The 23,579-nt window shown below is 32.9% G+C and overlaps 2 protein-coding genes across 2 annotated transcripts; both read right to left on the reverse strand.

The window, feature by feature from the left end:
• Positions 1-10,876: 10,876 nt before the first annotated feature.
• On the reverse strand, positions 10,877-14,025 carry LOC130939328 (receptor-like protein Cf-9). Its single transcript, XM_057867438.1, has 2 exons — positions 12,810-14,025; positions 10,877-12,737 (listed from the first exon to the last, which is right to left on the reverse strand). Exons 1-2 carry the CDS (start codon positions 14,023-14,025, stop codon positions 10,906-10,908), a joined length of 3,048 nt encoding a protein of 1,015 aa, XP_057723421.1. The 3' UTR covers positions 10,877-10,905.
• Positions 14,026-19,534: 5,509 nt separating this feature from the next.
• On the reverse strand, positions 19,535-22,946 carry LOC130940674 (receptor-like protein 33). Its single transcript, XM_057868891.1, has one exon. It carries the CDS (start codon positions 22,907-22,909, stop codon positions 19,835-19,837), a length of 3,075 nt encoding a protein of 1,024 aa, XP_057724874.1. The 5' UTR covers positions 22,910-22,946; the 3' UTR covers positions 19,535-19,834.
• Positions 22,947-23,579: the final 633 nt, after the last annotated feature.

Raw genomic sequence — 23,579 nt, forward strand, 5'->3', positions numbered from 1 at the left:
TGGAGATGGAGAGATTAATTGTTGAAGGTAGAGAAATAGATGCTTGTGTGGGTAGATTATGTGATGAGTTAAATATTCTCCAAAAACAAGTTGGGAGATTGGATGACAATATGAAAATTCAATGTAAAATTCAATATATGTTATTTATGTTTTTGCTAGTCTTAATAATTGGAATGTGGTTTGCAAGAGTTTAAAGTTATCTGAAATTATAATGTAAGAGATTCTATGGCTTCAATCTAATTAAAGCTAATTATGTTTAGTTTGAATAAATTTTGCATTTTGATGTATTTTGTGTGTGTATAACAATAAAATGATAGTTGGAAAAAAACTTTATCAATGTGAATATTTAAAGTTCCATAGGTGACAACAACTTACAGAAAAAAGTGGCCATATAATCTGCCACATATCTATAATTTTCATCAAATAAGTGTTTCTGTAAACCATACGTACACAAAATATTACAAAATAAAGGTCCAAGAAGTGCAACAATTAAAAGTGGTCCAACCTAATTCCAAAATATCAAAATAGTGGTACTATCCACATATAAACAGTAGCCACAGAGATACAAAACATGACAAGATATACTATTTAATAGCAACCCCAACAATCCTAACAATAAATTTAAGAGAAAGTCTAGGGGGCAGCACTTTTGTTGAAATCTAGCCAGCACTTAACCATCAAAAGAAAAATTATTAATCTTACACCATTAGATGTCATCTCACACCATTAAAAATATTGATGATGGCTAATTGATGGCTAAACATCACAAATTCTGCTGGCCCCCTAGCACTCCTCTAAAATTAAACATACTTCAGTCATCACTTAGGTCTATATGTAGACTAGGTGCCCCTTTTTGCTTTCTCACTCCTAACTTTAGCCGCCCACTTCTCCTCATACCAAACACCTTTGCCTTTGGTAAAGGTTGAGAAGATGCTCTAGGTGGTTGTTGAGAATCTGCACTTGCCACAGTTAGGATATTCACACCGGATCTATTGTCAGCAGCAGGATCAGTGTCAACAGCAGTCGCAGGATCAGCAGCAGCCATAGCAATAGCCACAGTGTCAACACCAGCCGGATCTTCTCCATTAGCGGCAGCAGCAACATCAGGCTCTGAAACCAGGTAAAACAACCAATTGCAACATGAATATTCAACTCTTTTTTCAATCAATTTATAATCCATTTATAATTTATTTATAACACAACATAATCAATTTTCACACACCATATGTTAAGACAGCATAATTGAAGGTTGTGGTAGGCTTAGAGAAGGGGGTTGAATCTATGCCTTCCTTTTAAGTTGCTGTTATGACCCTTTAATACACACTTTCAATTCTGATTCTGTTTGTACTCAGCAGCGAAAATTTATGAGACAATTTATTTTTGTCTCATGAATATCAGAAAATAGAACACAGCAGAGAAGAGAAAAGCTAACACTTGCATATATCCTAGTTCGGTTGCCTTGTGCTATGCAACCTATGTCCAGTCTCCTCCACAACAATGGAAGAATTTCCACTATAGTTAAATGTATTACATACACCAATTCCACAGGATTGACACAATCCTTTCACACTAAAGTTCTAACCTAACTTGACATTGGCTATGCTAATACCTAACTATTCACTCTTAGTGCTAACCCAACTAAGAAAGGGATACTTTACAGGTACAAGATACAAGACATAGACATACCTAAAGAAATCTAAAAATGACTATAGGCTTTTCTCTCAAGTGTATCTCTCAGCCTTTTTTCACTCATGGCTTTTACTTGAACTTTCTCACTATCCCTTTTCTCACAAAAAATTAAAGAAAGATAAACATAGAAAAGTACATCACAATCTGTAAAACATGAAGGAGATTGACTTCATCAACAGCCTCTTTGCTATGTGATAAACCAGCTTTGCAAACCTCTGATTTAGTTCTTCAGTGTTGGCCGAATACTTCTTTGATAGAAAGTATTATCCAAGTAGAGGAACTTCACAGGGAACTCTTTACAGAACACAACTCACCAAACTCTGGTTTTCTCTCCTTGGTTCTGAATGAGCAGAAAGTCTTCTTTTATCTCCTTGCATGTTGCTGAGTTCTTCTTCCTAGGTCAACTCCTTAAGCTTTGAGCTTCACCAACCCACAAACTCACCTTTTCTCATTAAACCTTAGAGTAGAAACTTTGCTTCTGACTTCTCCATCTTGACCGAAAGTCATAAAACAGTAACCACAAAAGTCTTCCAATGGTAAACCGAATCTGAATCCTTGAAAACCAACTTGGTCCCCAAGACATGTTTGAGACCGTGGATTTACAACAGAGAAGAACAGAAATCTTCTTTTCATATAGCTCAAAACGGAGTGGCAGAGAGTTGAAGATGAAGAGAAGAAAGTGTGTTGCATGTAAAAGGAAATGGGTTACCTTTAACCTAAGCTTGATTTGGTTTGAAATGGTTGATTAGACTTCTGAGTTTCAAGCTTGGACTTTCTCTTTTTTTGCTTCTTTGATTATCACCTTAAGGAAGAAGCTTTCTCTTTCTCTTTCTCACTTTTCTGAGTTTTGTGATTTGACATGGTCAGAGAGAAGGGAACGTTGAGTTGGTGAAAAGCAAGTGAGAGGAAATTTGCTTGCTGAATATCAACTCAGGCTTGGATCGGGTTGTAATTTGCTTGACCCGTTGGATTCCTCAGCTTTGTTTATGTCATTTGACCCACCAGCCTTGCTATTTTATTTTAATTCCAATTGGGCTATAAAATTGAATTTTGGCTGCAATATTTAATAAATAATTAGCAACATACAATTATTAATATTCAACACTAATTATTTATTTTGCCCAAAAATAATGTTTGTCATCACTAATTAATTTAGTTAATTTCTTAACTCAACAATCTCCCCCTTGATGACAAACATATTTAAGCAATAACCAAAAGGAATTAAATTTTAGTAAAGTTAGAAAGCTTCCCTTTTGATTAATGTTTCTTACTTTTGTGTTGCTCCCCCTTTCCTTTTCAATAGTAGCTCCCCCTGGATTTATGCTTTCCTTTTTGTTCCTGTTTTATATTGTACTTAAAGAGAACATAATAAAGAGCTACACACATTTATCTTGTATAAGGGATGTAGAACTAACAACACCACAGAATCAGCCCAACACATCATGAAAGCAAGTTCTAATACAGCAGTCAAACAAAGTCACCAAATAAAACAATACTAGTGGCTGCAGCAATACCAATAAACTTCATCGGTCAAAGGCAGTCAAAAAACAACATCAACATTTCATATCCCTTGCTATTACTCCCCCTTTTGTCATCAAGGGCAGAAAATAAACAAGAACAACAAAAACACCTCCCTGTAAACCTACAGGAAAGAGTTAGAGCACAGCTCAAAGTACTAACTAAACAACCAAAAGTGTAGCAGTATTTAGAGTTATTACAGTCACCTAAAAAAAATAGTTTAGCAGTAGCAAAAGAAACAGAATTTATGAGACAAAAAGAGAGCAGCAGCATCAGTTTTCATGAGACAAATCTAGGCATCAGGACCATTCCCCTCCGAACCAGCTTCCTCTTCCTCATCAGTGGCAGGGTCTTCATCCTTTTAAAGGTTATCAATGAAAGTCATGAACACAGCCACTCTATCCCTTGATTTTCTTAGGAAATTCTCATGCTTGCTAGCTAGCTTCCTTTGTTCCTTACTCATGGAAATCATATGATTGGATTGGGAGACAAACTCCTGAACAACATCCTTGACCACATTCAGCAGAGCGAATTTCTTCCCAATAGAGATGGAAGTACCCTCGGTGGAAGGAGCAGGAGATTTCTCAAGGACAAATTCATCATCTTCATCATCTAAGACCACCCTCTCAGATCGAGTAGGTCCTTTGGCTGTTTCACTGCACCACCTCCTTTTAGATATGAATGTATATTTTGATACTCCTCATTGGTCAAGTCAACACCAAAATACTCAAATATGCAAGTTAGAAATATGCCATAAGGAAGTGCTTTGTCTTTTTCACTCCTAACAGAATCAAACATGTATCTAACCATCAAATATGCAAATAAAATTTTAGTTTTAGTGAGAAAGACATATAAAATAAGAGTATCAGTGTAGGAAACCCTTTGATATGAACCACTTTGAGGAAGTATGATGTGGTTGACCATTCAGTGCAACTGAGCACGTTCATATCCTAGGGCTTTGTGAGTGGGTGTAATGCCATTAATCAAGGAGACATGTTCACAAATATTAGCCAAAGCATCATGGTAGGAAATACCAACTCCTTCATCTCACTTAACAGATGCATAAGCACAAGGCCCAACATCAATATACTTCAATGAGTCACTGATTGTTTCATTATTTAGAACAATGTCTCGGCCCATTACATATGAGTGAACAGTGCCTTCATGATATGTCATGTTAGCATAAAATTCTTTGACCAAAAGAGGATAAACAGGCTTTTTAATGTCAAAAAGATGATTCCAGTCCAGAAATTTCAAGTTCTTAACAAAGGAAAAACCTTTTCTTTTCTTTTCAAAGGGTAAAGCATGTTACATTTTGTTCTTTTAAATCCTCAAGAGTTAATCCATACACATTATTGCATCTTTTAGCTTCAAATAGAACATCCCCAGTTTTTTCACAAACAACTAAGCAAACAAGCTTCTTAAAAATAACTTCAAAACCCAAATCACACAATTGACTAACACTAAATAAGTTATGTTTCAAGCCATGTACAAGAAGAACATCATTTATACAAGATGAGAGATTTTTACCCACTTTCCCAACAGCCACTATTTTTCCTTTTGCATTATCACCGAAAGTGACAAATCCTCCATCATATTCATCAAGCTTTATGAATAAGGTTGTCTTCCCGGTCATATGCCTAGAGCATCCGCTATCCATATACCACATATTTTCTTTCTTCTTGGATGCTAGGCATACCTACACAATAAGCTCAAGTGACCTTAGGTATCCAAATTTTCTTGGATCCTTTCACGTTAAACCATCTCTTATGTCCCAAATCATTGTAATAAAAAACAACTTTACAAACTTTATCACCAATCATTCTTTCACCAAAGAAACATTGAATAGGAAAGTGTTCACTTCGATTGCATAGCCTACAAAATCTTGGAGTTGCTGTTTTGTTAAAGTAAGTTGGGTCTTGATACTTTGTATCATTTGAAGATGAAGCAATGTTTTCAAAATGTGATTTTTCAGATTTATAAAAACCCAACCCAGCTTTATCATAAAGAGATTTTTGACTAGCCAAGATTTGATTCAAATTTTCAGAACTTTGGGTGAACTTGGCTAAGTCTTCCTTAAGTCTTTTAACCTCTTTAAGCAACTCTTCATTTTGCTTAAAACAATTCACATATGCAAGGACAGAATGGTCACTTTCACAGCTTCTAACTTGGGCTTTTAACTGCTTATTCTCTTCCACAAGATCACAAGCAGTTTCGACCTCTCTTAGTTTTTCTTTGAGAAAATCATTTTCAGCTTTAAGAATGATATTTTGTTGTTCAAGATCTTGATTCTCAGTTAGAAAATATCTTATTTTTTCAGAGAGGTGATCTATCATAAGATGAAGGTCTTCAGTGTCAGGGTTTTGAAAGAATACCTGATCTACCTCATTTGCCATGAGACAGGGCTGTGACTTAGTCTCAGATTCTTCATCATCATCATCTGAGTCATTTTCCAAATCTTCCCATGAAGCCATCAGTCCCTTCTTCTTTCCTTTTTACAGCTTTTCCTCCTTTTTTAACTTGGGACAATCAGATTTAAAATGCCCCATTTCCTTGCAATTGTAACATATTACTTTGCTAACATCTTTCTTCATCCTTCTTGAGCTGCTGCCTTTGCCTTTGAGTTTCATCATTTTCCTGAATTTTTTTGCAAACAACACAAACTCATTTTCAGAAGAGTTATCACTGGATTCATCATCCAGAGGGTTAGTCACAGAAGAAAAAGCAATTCCTTTTTTTTTGAATCTTTTTTCAAATAGGAGTTTTCAAAAGCAAGAAGATTTCTTCTCAAATAATCAAGTGTCATGGAATCAAGATTACTGCTTTCAGAAATAATTAAAGCTTTTGTTTCCCACTCTTTAGTGAGACATCTCAGCACTCTTCTCACAAGCACAGAATCAGAATGTGTAATTCCCAGAGCATCTAAGCCAACAATGATAGTGTTGAACCGTTCGAATAATTCATCAATGGACTCTCCTTCCTTCATTGCAAACATTTCATATTCTCTGTTTAACATGTCTGTCCGAGTCTTCTTTACAATGGTGGTTCTTTCATGAGTGATTTGTAGCTTGTCCCAGATTTCCTTTGCCGTTGTGCATCGTGATACCCGTCGGTACTCCTCAAAGCTGACCGCACAGTTGAGCAGGTTTACTGCCTTGGCATTTAACTCTACCTTCCTCCTATCTTCCTCGGTCCATCTTGCTTCTGGTTTGAGGGTGACCACTCCTTCAGCATTTGTGGTAGTTGGAAATTGAGGCCCTTCCAGGATAATCTTCCAAAGTCTGTAATCTACAGCTTGTACAAATATCTTCATCCTCTCCTCCCAATAGGTATAATTTTTTTCACTGAAAAGAGGAGGTCTATTGCTTGATTGTCCTTCGGTCAGATTATAGGACACCACATTTGCGCCACTGTTATCCGCCATGAGGATCTTTTCTCCAAGCTGCAAAGCTTGATCTCTTTGAGACCAAGCTCTAATACCAATTGATGATTTCAGTGGCTAAGAGAAGGGGGGGTTGAATCTTAGCTCCCTTTTTGCTTGCTGACACTTGCTGGTCTTAGAAGTAGCTTTTCTGTTTTTAGCTCGTCCATAGCCACGAGACATTTTCATTTTGTCTCGTCACTTGACACGAGACATTTTTTATTTTTTTTATCTGAACAGTAAAAACAGAATTGAAGTAGGAAGAGAGAGAAGATAACACCCAGATATATCCTGGTTCAGCTGCTAAGTGCAGTGCAGCCTACATCCAGTCTCCATCACAACAATGATGAAATTTCACTATAATCATCCAGATTACAACTTGTAAAGTGCTAACCCAACTTACAAGGGGATTCCCACAGAATCATGAAACACAACACAGATGTACAAAGGAACTCTAAGACATCTATGGCTTTTTCTTTTAATTTTGCACTCTCTGCCTTTTTCCGCTCTATGGCTTTTTCATACAAACCTCACTGTTTGCCTTTTTTCCATGAGACTCAAGACATGACAAAATTAAACAGAAAAATACTAAACAGAAAACATTGAAGGAGAAAAGAACTGCTAGCTTAGGTAGCTTTGAGAACTCTATGCCTTGCACTCTCAAATCTTACTCCTTGAATCAAACCATGACTGTTCACCTCTTTTATAGAGAAGTGAAGCCTTCACAGTTGAAACACAAACCCAAGCTCAGCTTCTTTTCCTTCACAACAAAATCGGTTCGGCCACAAAGAGAGAAGAGGTAACTCATGCAAAAACCAACATGCAAATACCTCTAGTCCTTCCTTGGTCATCACTCTTCATCAATCCGAGCGCTCCATCCTTGGCTTCCTCTCCAAGATGGATTTCTGGCCCTTGATGCTTCATGATGATGATGACTTCATCTGCTTCAATCTCTGCCTCAACCATCACTTCGCCACTCTAGCTACTTCCTGGGGTGGTTGAGCAGAATCAAAGACAAGCCATGCCTCCAAAGATCTTCTTTGCTGGCCGAATCTTCATCCTTCTTTTTGAGTATGAAGGATCCGAGATTACCTCACCAAATCTTACCAAATTAGGTGATAATCTCAGCCACAGCATACTTTTCTTTTTCTTTTTCGTGCCATCAACTCGATGGTCTTTAGGCTTGCTTTCCTTTCTTTTTGGTAGCTCCAAGTAGCTTCCATGGCTTTTTGGTTAATGACCGAAGAAAGAAGAAAAAAGAGATGAGAGAGAAGAGAGTATCTGAAGTAAAAGCAATTCAAAGTGATTAAACAAATTAATTAAAGATAGTTTGCTTTTACTTCCCTTCCATAAGGTAGCGTGCAGGCGTGCAGCACTTATGACAATCAATCAATTCAGCTGCAAATTTCTCTCTCATGTTTCCCATGCAATAAATGGTAATTTAATGAAATTTGGAATCCATCACATGGTATAATGCTTGTATCCGTTGGAAGCTTGTAACATAACTAAAGAAATGGGTTTTAATTAAAGAAGTGCATTATGCCAATTTCCTTATGATTTCGGACCAAGCATGCAAGAAGAATTGGGCTTATGATAGTTTGGATTTTGGCCCAATAATAAGAACAATAATTCAGCCATAACAAACAAAATATTTTTGCATCAATGCTGAATGTATTCATGAAACACTTGGGCTTGTAATTTTTCTTTTATTTTCGGCCCAGATAAACACCTGCATCACAAAATTATTAATTAACATATGATTAATTAAAATTGAATTAATAATTTTGTAATTGAATATTTTAATAATGTTTGTTCATCACAAATATTAATTTGGAGTTTTCTAAACTCATCAGAACTCATAGTTAGATAATATATCTAATTGATAGTTTTTTGCTGTTTTATATGTATATAAGTTTTAATTTATTTATATAAAATTATAGATTATGTTAATATTATTTACGTTAAATAATCAGTTCGAAAACATTTATTAGTTTTTAAAGTTTTTGTTTTAATAAAAGGTTCGGCTTTAAAGAATTGAGCTATGAGCTAAACTCAATTTTAAAACCATATACCTAACCATTTATCCAACCATTTATCTAATCTATGAATATCATAAATTCTAACTTAAATTTTATTATTGTTAAGAGTTAAGACTATATCATCGAATAGATTGATGATGGAACTAATCAAATAAATCATTTTCAAGGAAGCTGGAATGATGGAATGGAAACTAAGAGTAACTATAATTGATAAAAAGTGAGGTATAAAAAAACATTTTATTTTGATAGAAAATATATTAACTTTTGTTTTATTATATAAAATTTAAATTGAATTAAAATTAAATATTAAAATAATAAAGTTTACATTAGCCTCAAATAATTATATATTACATAAGATCTCAAAAATATTATTGTGATATTTTATAAAATCTAAAATGAAATTAAGCTAAGATAGAGTTGCTCTTAATATTTCCAAATGAAGAAAAGTCATTAAACTTGAGTGATACGGAGAATTGAAGAAGTTCCTAGTCTTCCTCAATCATCGGAAAAAAAAAAACGAACTTATTTTCCTGAAATTTTTTTGACATAAACAATCAAATAATTGTTTCTCCTGAAAGGCATATATAGTTTTCTAAAAAGACAATTTTCTTTTTGTGACGAATAAAATCAATAATTTTTTTCAAAAAACATGTGGTAGTAAATACGCCCAACACAATATAGTTAGATTAATTCTATAATATGGTTATAAAAGTTTGACAATATTTAAAATTGTATTTTTCATATTTTTGTAATATTTTTTATTTTTTTACTTAAAAAGTATTTTTAAATATTAAAGATATTATTTTGATTTTAACAATACCTGTTTGAATATTATCAAAGTTATATAATCATGGTAGTAACTACAACAATAGCTATAATAGCATATATCTTAAAAAGGGACACTCTACTATACAGATTGAAATGGTATAGAGAGAGAAAATAAATTCCTTTTATAGTTATTTTTTATTATTTTATTGCTATTCAAAGTGTGAGTTTTACCTTTTTCAATCTCTCTTTCATCCTATAAAAAGAAAAATCTGTAAACTTACATCTTTATCATATAATTTACCTCTTAAAAAATATTGTCACTGCATGTAATAACAGTGAAAACTGAAAAGTGAATATTAGAGATGGAATACATATAGTATCCAGATTTATTAGGTATGTTTTATTATATATATAACAAAAAATACTATGCATAATGATAAGTTTTGATAGATGTCAGAAAATATAAAAATGTAATTGTATTAAGTGACCAGATATGTGTTAACTTTCTTTTTTCTTTTGAGCAAGGCAAAAAAACTTCATGCTAGTGAAACTTTAATTTTATTAAAATTTTAATATTTCCATTTCTTTTATTAAAATTTAGCCTTCTAGTTATATGTATCTTAAAATATTAAGTTTAAGGACTAAAAAAGTAGCTCAATATCATTTCTTTTTATCTCACGAGTGAACCAAAAATTTCCAAAATGCTCCGAACATGCTAGATTTATCTGTGCCTACTCACACTGCTTTAATTTGTCTCAGAAACTCTCAACCTTAACCTTGTTTTGCTTCTTTATTTATCAGCTGTACCCTTATAATTAATTATTGCATATAGATTGTTCATCAGTTGCAGATTCAAAATATTCAGAGAAGGAAATGCTACCAGACAAGTTGTGTGAGACAGAACAATGCATTGAAGGATATTGCATTAGATAGTGTATGCTAAGTAGCTAACAACACATTTTTACAAAAAGTACTAGTTTCAGTACAATAATTGAAATTAACTTGGTCAATGCAACATGAAACTAAAGAACCCTGAAAGAATATTATAATGTCATATATAATCTCATTGTGTCTTCAATCAAATTAAAGTACATCCTTTTTTACACATAGCCCAATTTCATTTCACAATATTCTTTTATCAAATGCGATAAGATGTAGACTAATATTTTTTTGAAGTGCTTAGATTATATTAGATTGATTTAAATTTCAATATAATATTAAATAAAACCACACAAAATGAGTTACAAAAATTAAGCTAACAATATACATGATCCATTTTATAAAGAATAATATACACATGAAAGATAATACATGACCCATGCATGGTCTATTAATTAATAGAAATTACATATTTTATTCCACAAACAGAGAAACTAACATCATTACAGAAAAATATTAAAAAAAAAGGAAAACACATGAAGCTAACAACAGTAGTCTCACAGTTTACATGCCTCTCCTGAGCTTGCTTTGTTAAGTATAACCACAAAGAAGTCTGGCAAGCCATAAGGGTTTCGCAGTTTTGATAAACAACCTTCCAAGGAACATCCCAAATACCACTCCGCATCCATATCCCACTGCTACTGACTTCCACCCAAATAATGATTCTTTTGCCTCAGTAAACACTGAAGGTGGTTGTTCTTTGTCATTGTCGCATGACTTTGACAAAGGGAATCCACAAAGCATTGGGTTTCCTCTGTAGGAATCATTTTGAAATGTATTGAATTGTTCTCCTGTTGGTATCATTCCCTTCAACTGGTTTTCAGAAAGGTTCAAGACAGCCAGAAAATTCAAATTGGTCAAAGCCATAGGAATCTCACCTGTCAGTTGGTTCCATGAAAGGTCTAACCATTCCAAACTTGTCAAATTTCCCAGTGTTATTGGAATCATACCACTGATTTTATTGTGAGAAAGGTTAAGCCCTATGAGAGAACTTAATTCTCCAATGACATGTGGGATTTCTCCTTCAAACATGTTATTTGACAAGTCTATAGTTGTAAAAGTGGTTAATATTCTCACTAGCTCCATGGACTGACCTTTGATAATAACCACTACAGAATCATTGTACAACCTCCTACTGAAGCTTAAGCTGCTACCCATGTATGACAAGCCACGAGGATGGTGAGTACTATTACTCATATCCTTCATTCCTTGAAAATTCTCAAAGAACGAGGTTGGCAAAGGGCCGCTGAATTTGTTGTTGGAAACATCAAATATTCTCAACTTTGGGAATGGATGTTTGGCACCGAAACTAGTGATGGTACCATGAAACTTATTTGCTCTTAAACTGAGTACTTGTAACTCCTGAAGACCTTCTAGCCAACTAGGAAACACATCCTCTATGTTATTCTCTGCAAGATCCAAAACTTCCAACCATGTGCAGTTAGACAAAGACCTTGGTAACGAACCCTCCAGTTGGTTGTTGTTCAACTTTATTGTTTGAAAATTGTTGTCTTGAGAAAAATTTGTAGGTATGTTTCCATGAAGGTTGTTCACTTGAAGATCCAAAATCATGAGATCAGGAACTGCTCCCAAGCATTGTGGAATCACGCCAGACAAGTGGTTGTGAGACAAGATGAGTGCATAGAGGAAGGTTCCATTGCAAAACATTGAAGGAATGGTGCCAGACAAGTGGTTGTGAGACAAGATGAGTGTATTGAGGGAACTTGCATTGAAAAATGTTGAAGGAATGTGTCCAGTAAAATTGTTGTTTGAGACTGAAAACATTTGAATGCCATATGGCGGAATCGGAAGATCTCCTTGCAGATTGTTAAAACTGAGATCAATATAGTCCATGCTCTTCCATGTGTGCAAGAGATTGTCACTGAACCAATTGGGAATCTTTCCATGGATTTTATTGTTAGAAAGATCTAAACTTCTTAGATTTTGTAGTCTAGTTAGGAATGGAGGAAAGACAGAAATACTACTAGAAGAGAAATATAAACTGTCAAGTTTGGGTAAGACATAGTCAATACTACTATTAATATCAACAGAAAGAAATTTATTGTTAGAAAGATCAAGAAAAGTTAAATTTTTCAACTTTAAAAAACGAGAAAAGTTCACAAGACCACTCAAGTAATTTGATGACACATCCAAATAGTTGAGATTTTTTAGAAATTCAAAGATTGAATTCAGAAATTCACCTTGAAAATTATTATTAGAGAGACACAAAAATATCAATGAATAACTGGAGAATTTGCTAATTGACCCTGTTAGTTGGTTCATACTAAGATCTAGCATTGTTATTGAAGACAAAGAATAACACCAATCGGGAATTGTCCCATTTATAAAGTTATTGTGCAAATCTAGAGTTTTGAGTTTTGAAAGTGTAGCATTTTTACTTGGAATTGGGCCGATTAATTGATTAAAAGACAGACTTAAGTAAGAAAGTTGAGTTAGATCAAGTAATGATGGTGGAAGTTGGCCTCCTAATTTATTGGATGACAAATCCAAAAAAGAAAGTCGAGTTAGAGAAAATAATGATCGCGGCAGTTGGCCTTCAAGATTGTTAGCACCAAGTCGCAAATATTCTAATTTAGTGAAATTGGTGAACACATCTGGGATATGACCACTAAAACTATTACCTGTGAGATCTAAGAAGGTGAGATGTTTGAGGTTTGAAAGTAAAGATGGGAAGATCTCACCATGAAGTCTATTTTCTGAAAGGTCCAAATGAGTTAGTTGAGTGAGGTTCCACAAAGATACAGGAATTAATCCATCAATTTGGCAACGGAATAGCCGTAGTTGGTTAAGAGACTTCAAGTGGCCAATGGAATCAGGTATTTCTTCCGAGAAAGCTATCCAAGAAAGGTCCAAGAACCTTAGAGGACTGCTCCAATTGGACTTTGGAAGTTTACCTTTCAGCTCTTCATTGCCATGCAAATTTAGTTCTTCAAGATGAGGTAAATCGAGTAGGCCAGTTGAAAATTTTCCATGCAATCCAGTGTGAGAAAGTCTCAAGCACAGCAACGAGGATGACAAATTCATCAGCAAAGACAATGACGTTTCTCTGATAGAAGACATGTCTGCGTCATCTAGAAGTAGCTCTTTCAAGTTAGTGGTGTTACCAATGAGTTTGCTCCATGTGGATTCATCAAGTCTCAGTTCGTAATTCCACGAGAGATCAAGTGAGAGTAATTTAGACAAGTGAGAGATTGTCGATGGAATATGACTGCCAAATGATGAGTATGAGAGATTGAGATGGGTGAGACTCACAAGATTACCAATTCCAGGATATATTGGAGAGTCGGAGAAGTCATTGAAGGCAAGGTTGAGTTGTTGAAGATGCGTGAGTTGGAACAGTGTGCTGTTCGGATTAAACTCCCCTTGAAGCATGCTGCAACTTAGGTCAAGGCCGATCACGTGCCCTGACGTAATGTCGCACGTGACTCCATCCCAGTCACAACAATCCGTACCATTGTTCCACGACGCTATCTTGTTGTACAATGATGTGTTAATGGCAAATGAGTTCTTGAATTGGAGCAGGTTTGAGTTGTCATGATAGTTGCATAGTGGCAATAATACCGATGAACAAGTGGAAGATGGTGTATGATGAAGAAGAAGAAGAAGCACCAAGAGAGTAAAACACCTCATCATTATGATGTCACAATAATAATGTTTAGATTTTTAATGTATATGTATGTGGTGCATGGCATCCAATGCAACTCACCAATGCAAATTTATATAGAATATAGATCAACTACCCGTGCGTATGGAATATGCTTCAAATTTACTTAGTTTGATGTAGTGTGTGGTACTGGGTTTTCGCAGTGTAAAGAGTAAAGACACAAGATTTTTCCACAATCTCATTGCATTGCAATAACTTAATTAACTGGTGTCATAATCGGCATTAATTACATACTGTTTGGATGACCTACTTATTTAGTTCAGCGTATATAGCACTCATTGCAGGTTGGATTTTACAAGGAAAAAATTGTAACAATCAGCATTTTTATTAAAATTTATTCAACATTTAATTAACAAAAAAATGAATAATTTTACATTATTAAATATAATTTTAAATTATTAAAAATATTAATAATAATTAATTAATAACTACAAATAATAAAATTTACTAACCCTATCACTCATCTTTTATAAAATTGTGTAATTAAATAATAATTACATCACTGCATAAAAATGGAATGCTAAACAAAATTTCCCTTTCTTCTTCCAAGTCCAATATTCTCTTTCTCTATCATAATTATCCATCTATATATAATTTAAGCTTAAATAAAAATAGAAAAATATAGGTGATTAACTTGTATACAGCTAACTTTTTAAATTTAAAAAAATGCGGCTTCAATATTTGTACGGTATAAATTCGTCTTTTTCTTCTTTTTTTTTCTTTCTCTTCTTCTTTTCCTATTTCTTCTTTTTCGCTAAAATCGCACTGCAATGTCTTTTGCCCATCAATGTTTGTCATGCATCGTGTCGTCTATCACCTTCGCACCAATCGTCTGTCAACAAAAATAGCACATCCTCCACGGTCAACTGTGCACAAGAGAGTTGCCGTCACGGTTATGCCACACACGACATTTTTTTAGGTTTTTGATGATTTTTTTAACTAATTTTGAATGTTTCTTTTTTTAGGTTTTGAATGTGTCTCTTTTATATGTTTTAGATGTTCTTTTTTATGTTTTAGATGGTTCTTCTTTTTAGATTTTGAAATTTTTTTAATAATTTTAAATGAATTTTCTTAATTTTCGGATATTCTTTTTTCAATATTTTTTATTATGTGTCGTTTTGTTAGGTTTTGAATTTTCTAAAACAATTTTGGATGTTTTTTTGTTAGGTTTTAAATTTTTTTTGTTATGTTTCAGATTTTTTTTATTAAGTTTTGGATATAAAACGAAATTTTTTATGTTTGTTTTATTTGGTTTTAGATTTTTTTTAATTTTAGATATTTCTTTTTTTTATATTAAATATTTTTTATAATAATTTAAATTTACATTCCTCCAAAAAGTAAATTAAAAAAAATCTAATTCTTTTTTTTTAATGAGTTTTTTTTACTAATTAACTACAGGTAGTTGCACGTCTAAATGATTATCTAACAAAATTAATAAAATTAATAAGGCTAAATTATATATATAATGATTCTTATTACATGTTATCCAGCTAAAACTTGCTATATACATATACCTATTTAGATTAGGATCATTTGTATTTAGTGTCATTAATTTTTTTTTACGGTATCTTCTAATCTAATTCAATAGATCAAAAATTAATTTATTATAAATTTAAATTTTATTTAAAAATTTAATATTGGTTAATTTGCTACATACACAAAAAAAACCTCAAATATTAATTTTAAGTAAATTAATGAATTAATTATTAGACTAATTTAAGTCGGTTAGTGTTATTAGCATTATTAGAAAGAAGTCCATTATAAGTATCATCGAATGGACTTACGGGACTAATTAACAAAAAATCTTTTTTCTGGGGTACGCTGGACTAGTGATGTTGTTAAAAATTAATTTAATTTATATTGGGCTTTTATTAATTGTAAGGGCTCAACTGATGTAACTTGGGTAGATCTTTGATGTAAAGAACTAGGTTACTACATATTTATCTTACGGGAATGCATGATCTATATTTCACCTCAATCTCTTGATGCGTATACCAAAAAAAAAAAAAAAAAAGTGTAGTCTCCCATTGATAACTACTTCACATGGCCGAAATAGTATTGGCTAACTCATCATATTCTTTTATGATTTGCATGGCTGTGCATACAAGTCCCGCAAGATAAACCAAATAGTACTTGGCCAGCTTGCATGAAAGGGTTCTCATGTATACTTCTTAAATTATTGTGGGCACTGACTTTAATTTCCACAAAGCGCGTTGCATAACAAGTTAGTCTCATAATAACCAGGGAAGCTTCTGATGAAAGTTAGTTGCACTACTAATAACATGCCACATGAACAAAAAGTCTCCATACTTGGTGCTAATAAGAGTTGATGAAGTCCAACCCCTCCTCACAATCTAATTAAAATTTTAAAACATATTTCTAATTCAATAAAAATTCACATAAGAAGAAGAATTGGTTTCTATAAGAACAATCACATACATAACAATGTCATATATAATCTCACTTAGCTTGTATTTTCAATCTAAATGTCATCCCTACTAAAAATATAAAATTATATATCATATGAATTATTGAGAATTAGTTCTATTTACAGCCTAATTTTATTTCATCATATTATTTTTTTTACCAATTGCAATAAGATGTAAACTAACATCTTTTCTGGAAATGCGTAGATTAGTTTAGATTGTTTTAAAATTCAAACTATGTTAAATAGACGAATAAAATTAAATAATCATAATAAGTTGCCAATATATATGATGTTCTTCTTTAAGAATTTGCACATAAAACATAATAGATCAACGCTCAAACATCCATAATTTTATGTGAGTAAAGCTGGTCCTTTGTTGTTTGTTTTATGTAAATTTTTTTTCTAAAAACTTATATTAGATCAAATTAAAGAAGTTCACATTACAGAAAACTAAAAGGAGAAATAAAAGCAAAACATGAATCTAAAACCCAGCATATTCTTCTATGATTTGCATGGCTACATAGAAATCTTGTTGTGGCCAATGGTTTTCCACAAAGCGCGTTGAATAACAAGTTAGTGTCATAACCAGGTAAGTTGCATGATATGGACTATGGATTAATTTTCTTCAATTTCTTTTAAATTTCCTATCACACTTATCTTAATCAAATTAAAGTGACAAATCTTTTTCGTTGATGCTCTAGTGATGAGAGTTGGACTACTAAATAAAACAGGCCAAATGAACAAAAGGTCTTGAGACTTGGTGCTGCGAGGAGTTGAAGAAGTCTAACTCTTTCTCACCATCTAATTAAAATTTAAACATATTTAATTTTCTCTAATTAAAATTCTTACCAGAAAAATGAAGAAGAAGAATATTTGGTTTCTATAAAATCAATCATATATAATGTCATATACATGACAATAATTTTACTGTGTTTTCAAAGTATCATCCCTACCAAAAATATAATATTATATCTATCATGGCAATTGAAAATTAGTTCTATATATTCACAGCCTAATTTAATTTCATGTATTTTTTTTTTAAAATATTCACATGATAGCATCTTTATATGAAGATGATATTATAAACTTTTAGATTGTTAATCAAATATATCAACTCATCTAATTATTCATAATACTATCTTTATGTAAATATATCATCACGAGAGTATCATCTTTTTTTACCAAATGCGATTTAATGAGACCAACATGTTTTTGGAAAGTGCTTCAATTATTTTTTATTAATTTAAAATTTAAAATATATTAAATAAAAGCATAAAATTAATTAACCATAACAATTGAGAATATGATGCTTTTTATTAAGAATTTTCACATGAAACATAATATAATATGCGAACAAAATTCAAAGATCCATGATTTGTGTGAGCAACTTTAGTCTTAAATTTTCTCTATTCTACATAAATTTGTAATCTTATAATCAACATAGTTAAAATTTTAATTTAATTATTAATTTTTTTGATATTACAAATATGAATACAACGGTTGATTTTGAAAATTTATATTACATCCTATGATCTTATGATTTAAATGATATTATTATTTTATATTTTACGTATTTAATTAGTGTTTTAGATTTTATGTCAAGTCTGAAGGGGCACCAAGTTATTTTTTGTACTATTTACATAAAATGAAATTAATCAAAAACAACAATCTAGCCCATTTGGCAAATTTAAAACTCGTAAAAAGATCCTATGTTGTACATTCTATTAAGTTTAGTTTCGATTCATTTTGAAAATCGTAAATTTTGGTATGATTGACATTTGAATGGAAAAGTATAGGGTACCAACATATTATCTGCCAACTTCTGCCAACTTTTATTTATATTTATGTTTTATGGAAGTGTGTTTGTAGATGTGTCTAGTAATTAATATATTTTAAATACATATATAAAGAGACACATCCAAAAAATATATCTATAAAGACATTTTTATTAAACACAGTTATAAAAAAGACATTTTTATTAGACACACGAACACACTTTCATAAAACACAATTATAAATAAGAGTTGGTAGAAGTTGACAGATATAATGTTGGTAACGTAGCGGAACCGCATTTGAATATATGAATATATATTCTCTTAATACATTAGTAAGCTATATAATAACTCAAGCAAGCAATGATAAATTATTTCAAATCAAAACAAAAGCAACAGATCAATATATAATAGGTTTTCTTATCTTTAATTCACAAGAAGTTGAAATAATAGATGACTCATATATAGTCCATTCATTAATAGAGATGGCATATTTTGAATTAGATAGTGCATGCTAAAAACATATTTTTTTCCAAAAAGCACACAAGATGAGTTATGAGAATTAAGTTGATAATATATATGATGCATTCTATTAAGAACTTGCACATGAAAAATAATTTGGAACAGATTCTCCATAACCATAGAGATAGCTCAAATCATCATTCCGTACATATTTATATATCCAGACTCCAGAGACCAAAGATCATGGCAACCCGTAGCAAAATAGAAAGTTTATGAGTCACAATCTAAGTTACTATTTCTTTGCCTTTCTATTTTGCCACTCGTATGATATCCCTCTCAAGTTCAAATTCAGCAGGAGGGACTGTGAACACCATGAAAATGAATTAGCCGTTTTGATGAACAACAATCTGTATATAATTTTTTTTGTTTAAAAATTGAAATTACTTTAATGATAATTAATGTTATGATGCACAACACTTTTTAACGAAAAATAAAGGATGCGTATGATTTTTTTATAATAGAAGAAAAATAATAGCATTTGCAATGCACTTTACAAATTTAACTATAATATTTACATTTCACTCAATTCCACTTTTCATAAAAGAAATTTTCTTACTTTTCATAGTCCAATTTGGTTTCATATTATTTTTACCAACTGCGGTAAGATGTACTAACATCTTTCTTAAAAGTGTTTCGATTATTTTAGATTGATTTATAGTTTAAAGTATATTAATAAAAGCACAGAATGAGTTAATCATGAAAAACACACTTTCATGAGTTAATTATCTTTATCTTTAATATCAATATCACTCACATAAACCACTCATATAACATAATTATACATTTTTCTCTCACTCTTGCAGGCACGCTACAAAATCAGAGAAATAGAATTTCTTTACTAAATAACTCAATTCATTTCATTCTTGGCATTCATTTCATTGCAAGAGTGGTAGTACATCTTGATGAAGCTGTAATGATGTATGCATGGATAAATCACAAGCTTGATATCTAACACACTTTATTCCACAAACAGAAAAATTCCCATGACAGAGGAAAGAAGGAAAAACATGATACTTTGCATGGCCTCTGATCTCCTGTGCAAGTTTTGTTTTGTTAAGTATAGCCACAAATAAGTCTGGCAAGCCACAAGGGTTTCGCAGTCTTGATGAACAACTTTCCAAGGAACATTCCAAATACCACTCCGCATCCATATCCCACTGCAACTGACTTCCACCCAAATAATGATTCTGTTGCCTCAGGAAACACTGAAGGTGGTTGTTCTTCATCATTGCTGCATGACTTTGACAAAGGGAATCCACAAAGCATTGGATTATCTTTGTAGGAATCATTTTGGAATGTATTGAACTGTTTCCCTGTTGGTATCACTCCCTCCAATTGGTTTTCAGAAAGGTTCAAGACAGATAGAAAATTCAAATTTGTCAAAGACATAGGTATTTCACCTTTCAGTTGGTTGCATGAGAGGTCTAACCATTCTAAACTTGTCAAATTACCTAAAGTTTGTGGAATGTTACCACTGATTTTATTGTGAGAAAGGTTAAGCCCTTTGAGAGAACTTAATTCTCCAATGACATGTGGAATTTCTCCTTCAAACATGTTATTCGACAAGTCTATGGTTGTGAAAATAGTTAATATCCTTGACATTTCTATCACTTGACCTTTCATGGTGATCACTACAGAATCATTATATGGTACACTGGTCGTATTAGCATGGGGGCTCATATACTCCAAACCAACTTGAGTATTATCATTCAGAGTCATCATTCCATGAAACTCTTGAAAGTATTGCATTGGCAAAGACCCACTAAAATTGTTATTAGACACATCAAAAATTCTCAACTTTGGAAATGGGTGCTTCCTACTCAAACAAGTGATGGTACCATGAAATTTGTTATTTCGTAAACTGAGTACCTGTAATACCTGAAGAGCTTCTAGCCTACTGGGAAATACATCTTCTATGTTATTATCACTCAGGTCTAGAACTTCCAGATATGTGCAATGAGCCAAAGACTGTGGTACTGGTCCTTCTAAATGGTTGCCATTCAACTTTATAGTCTCAAAAGCATTACTGGAGAAGTTTTCAGGTATGCTTCCATAAAAGTTGTTGATTTGAAAATCCAAAACCTGAAGCGAAGGAAAGGATCCCAAACATTGTGGAATCTTGCCAGTCAAATTGTTGTGAGACAGGATTAGCACATTGAGGTAGCTTGCATTGCATATTGTTGAAGAAATGCCTCCAGTGAAGTTGTTGTTTGAAACTGAAAAGTAATGGGTGCCATGTGGTGGAATTGGAAGATCTCCTTGCAACTGGTTGAAACTGAGGTCAATAAAGTCCATGCTCGTCCATGTGTGCAAGAGATTATCACCAAACCAATTGGGAATCTTTCCATGGATTTTATTGTTAGAAAGATCTAAATTTATTAGATTTTGTAGTCTAGCTAGGAATGAAGGAAAAACAGTAACACTACAAGAAGAGAAATATAAAATGTTAAGTTTGGGTAAGACATAGTCAACGCTACTATTAATATCAACAGAGAGAAATTTATTGTTAGAAAGATCAAGAGAATTTAAATTTTCCAACTTTGAAAAATGAGAAAAGTTCACAAGACCACTGAAATCATTTGATGACATATCCAAATAAGTGAGATATTTGAGAAATTCAAAGATGGAATTTGGAAAATCACCTTGAAATTTGTTATGAGAGAGAGATAAACCAGTCAATGAATAAGTGGAGAATTTGCTAATTGGCCCTGTGAGTTGGTTCATGCTAAGATCTAGCCTTGTCAATGAAGGCAAAGAATAGCACCAGTCTGGAATTGTCCCATTTATAAAGTTATTATCCAAATTTAGTATTTCTAGTTTTGAAAGTGTGGCATTTTTGCTTGGAATTGGGCCGATTAATTGATTAAAAGACAGACTTAAGTAAGAAAGTTGAGATAGATCAAGTAATGATGATGGCAGCTGACCTCCTAATTTATTATATGACAAATCTAAAACAGAAAGTTGGGTTAGACGAAACAATGATGGCGGTACTTGACCTCCTAGACTGTTAAAAGAAAGTTTCAAGGTATCTAATTTAGTGAAGTTGTCGAACACATCTGGGATGTGACCACTGAACATATTACCACTAAGATCTAAGTAGGTGAGATGTTTGAGGTTTGAAAGCAAAGATGGAATCTCACCATGAAGTCTATTTCCTAAAAGGTTCAAGTGTGTTAGTTGAGTGAGGTTCCACAAAGACACAGGAATTAATCCATCAAATTGGCAATCCCATAGCCATAGTTTGTTAAGAGACTTCAAATGAGAAATGGAATCAGGTATTTCTTTCGAGAAAGGTATCTCAGAGAGGTCCAAGATCCTTAGAGGAGTGCTCCAATTGGACTTTGGAAGTTCAACCTTCAGCTCTACATTGCCATACAAACTTAGTTCTTCAAGATTAGTTAAACCAAGTATACGAGTTGGAAATTTTCCATGCAATCCAGTGAAAGGAAGATGCAGGAACAACAAAGAGGATGAGAAATTCATGAGCAAAGACAATGAAGTTTCTCTGATAGAAGACATGTCTACGCCATCTAGAACCAGCTCTTCCAAGTTAGTGGTGTTACCAATGAGTCTGCTCCATGTGGATTCATCAAATCTCAGTTCAGCATCACCATACGACGAGAGATCAAGTGAGAGTAATTTTGACAAGTGTGAGATTGTGGACGGAATATGACTGCCAAATGATGAGTATGATAGATTGAGATGGGTGAGACTCACAAGATTACCAATTCCAGGATATATTGGAGAGTTGGAGAAGTTATTGAAGGCAAGGTTGAGTTGTTGAAGATGCGTGAGTTGGAAGAGTGTGCTGTTGGGATGAAACTCGCCTTCAAGCATGCTGCAACTCAGGTCAAGCCCAATCACGTGACCTGATGTGGTGTCGCACGTGACACCATCCCACTCGCAACAATCCGTACCATTGTTCCACGACGCTGTCTTGTTGGTGTTGGAATAAGAAGAGGAGCACGCCCAATCATTGTACAATGAAGGTTTGATGGCAAATGAGTTCTTGAATTGGAGCAGGTTTGAGTTGTCATGGTGGTTGCATAGTGGCATCACCGATAAGCAAGTGGAAGATGAAGTATAAAAAAGAAGCAACAAGAGAGTATAACACCTCATCATTATCATGTCACAATAATAATCTTTAGATTTTTAATGTATATGTGTGTGGTGCAGGGCATCGAATGCAAGTCATGAATGCAAATTTATATAGATAAGCCTCTGCGTATGGAATATGATTCAAACTTAGTTTGATAGTGTAGTGTCTGGTACTGGCTATTCGCATTTTTCCAAAACCTCATCCCATTATTCAATGCATAAAAATAATACGTTTAATTAATTGGTGTCATAATCGTCATTATTAGATACTAGAGAAAGTTTAGGGAGCCAGCAACTTTTATATTTTGTGGCCAGTACTTAACCATAAAAAAAAAAGTGATTGATCTCTCACTATTGAATATAATCTCACACCATTAAAAACATTATTGATAACCAATTAATGGTTATAAAACACAAAAATTACTGTCCCTAACACGATACTATTTCAATGACTTTTTTATTTCTTTCAGCATGTATACTATACGCTTATAGCACACAATGCAAGCTGAATTTTATAAAATTGTGTAGTTAAATAATTATATATGACAACACTGCATAAAATTAAAATAGAGTTGTAAGCAAAATTTCCGTCCTTCCTTAAAGTTCAGTATTTTCTATCTTAATTATGCCTCTGTATATAAGTTAATTCTTACATAAAAATAATAAGGCTATACATATGTGATATGCATACATGATGATG

This window comes from Arachis stenosperma, chromosome 7 (assembly GCF_014773155.1).
Source record: "Arachis stenosperma cultivar V10309 chromosome 7, arast.V10309.gnm1.PFL2, whole genome shotgun sequence".
Classification (NCBI taxonomy): domain Eukaryota; kingdom Viridiplantae; phylum Streptophyta; class Magnoliopsida; order Fabales; family Fabaceae; genus Arachis; species Arachis stenosperma.

What these genes read in the sequence shown, in the direction of transcription:
- LOC130939328 (XM_057867438.1), bottom strand. Translation starts at nt 14,025, where the DNA reads ATGAGGTGTTTTACTCTCTTGGTGCTTCTTCTTCTTCTTCATCATACA. An exon ending in AACTCAACTTTCTTACTTAA is followed by an intron (nt 12,738 to 12,809) that starts GTCTGTCTTTTA and finishes TCAAAACTCTAG; the next exon opens with ATTTGCACAATAACTTTATA.
- LOC130940674 (XM_057868891.1), bottom strand. Translation starts at nt 22,909, where the DNA reads ATGATAATGATGAGGTGTTATACTCTCTTGTTGCTTCTTTTTTATACT.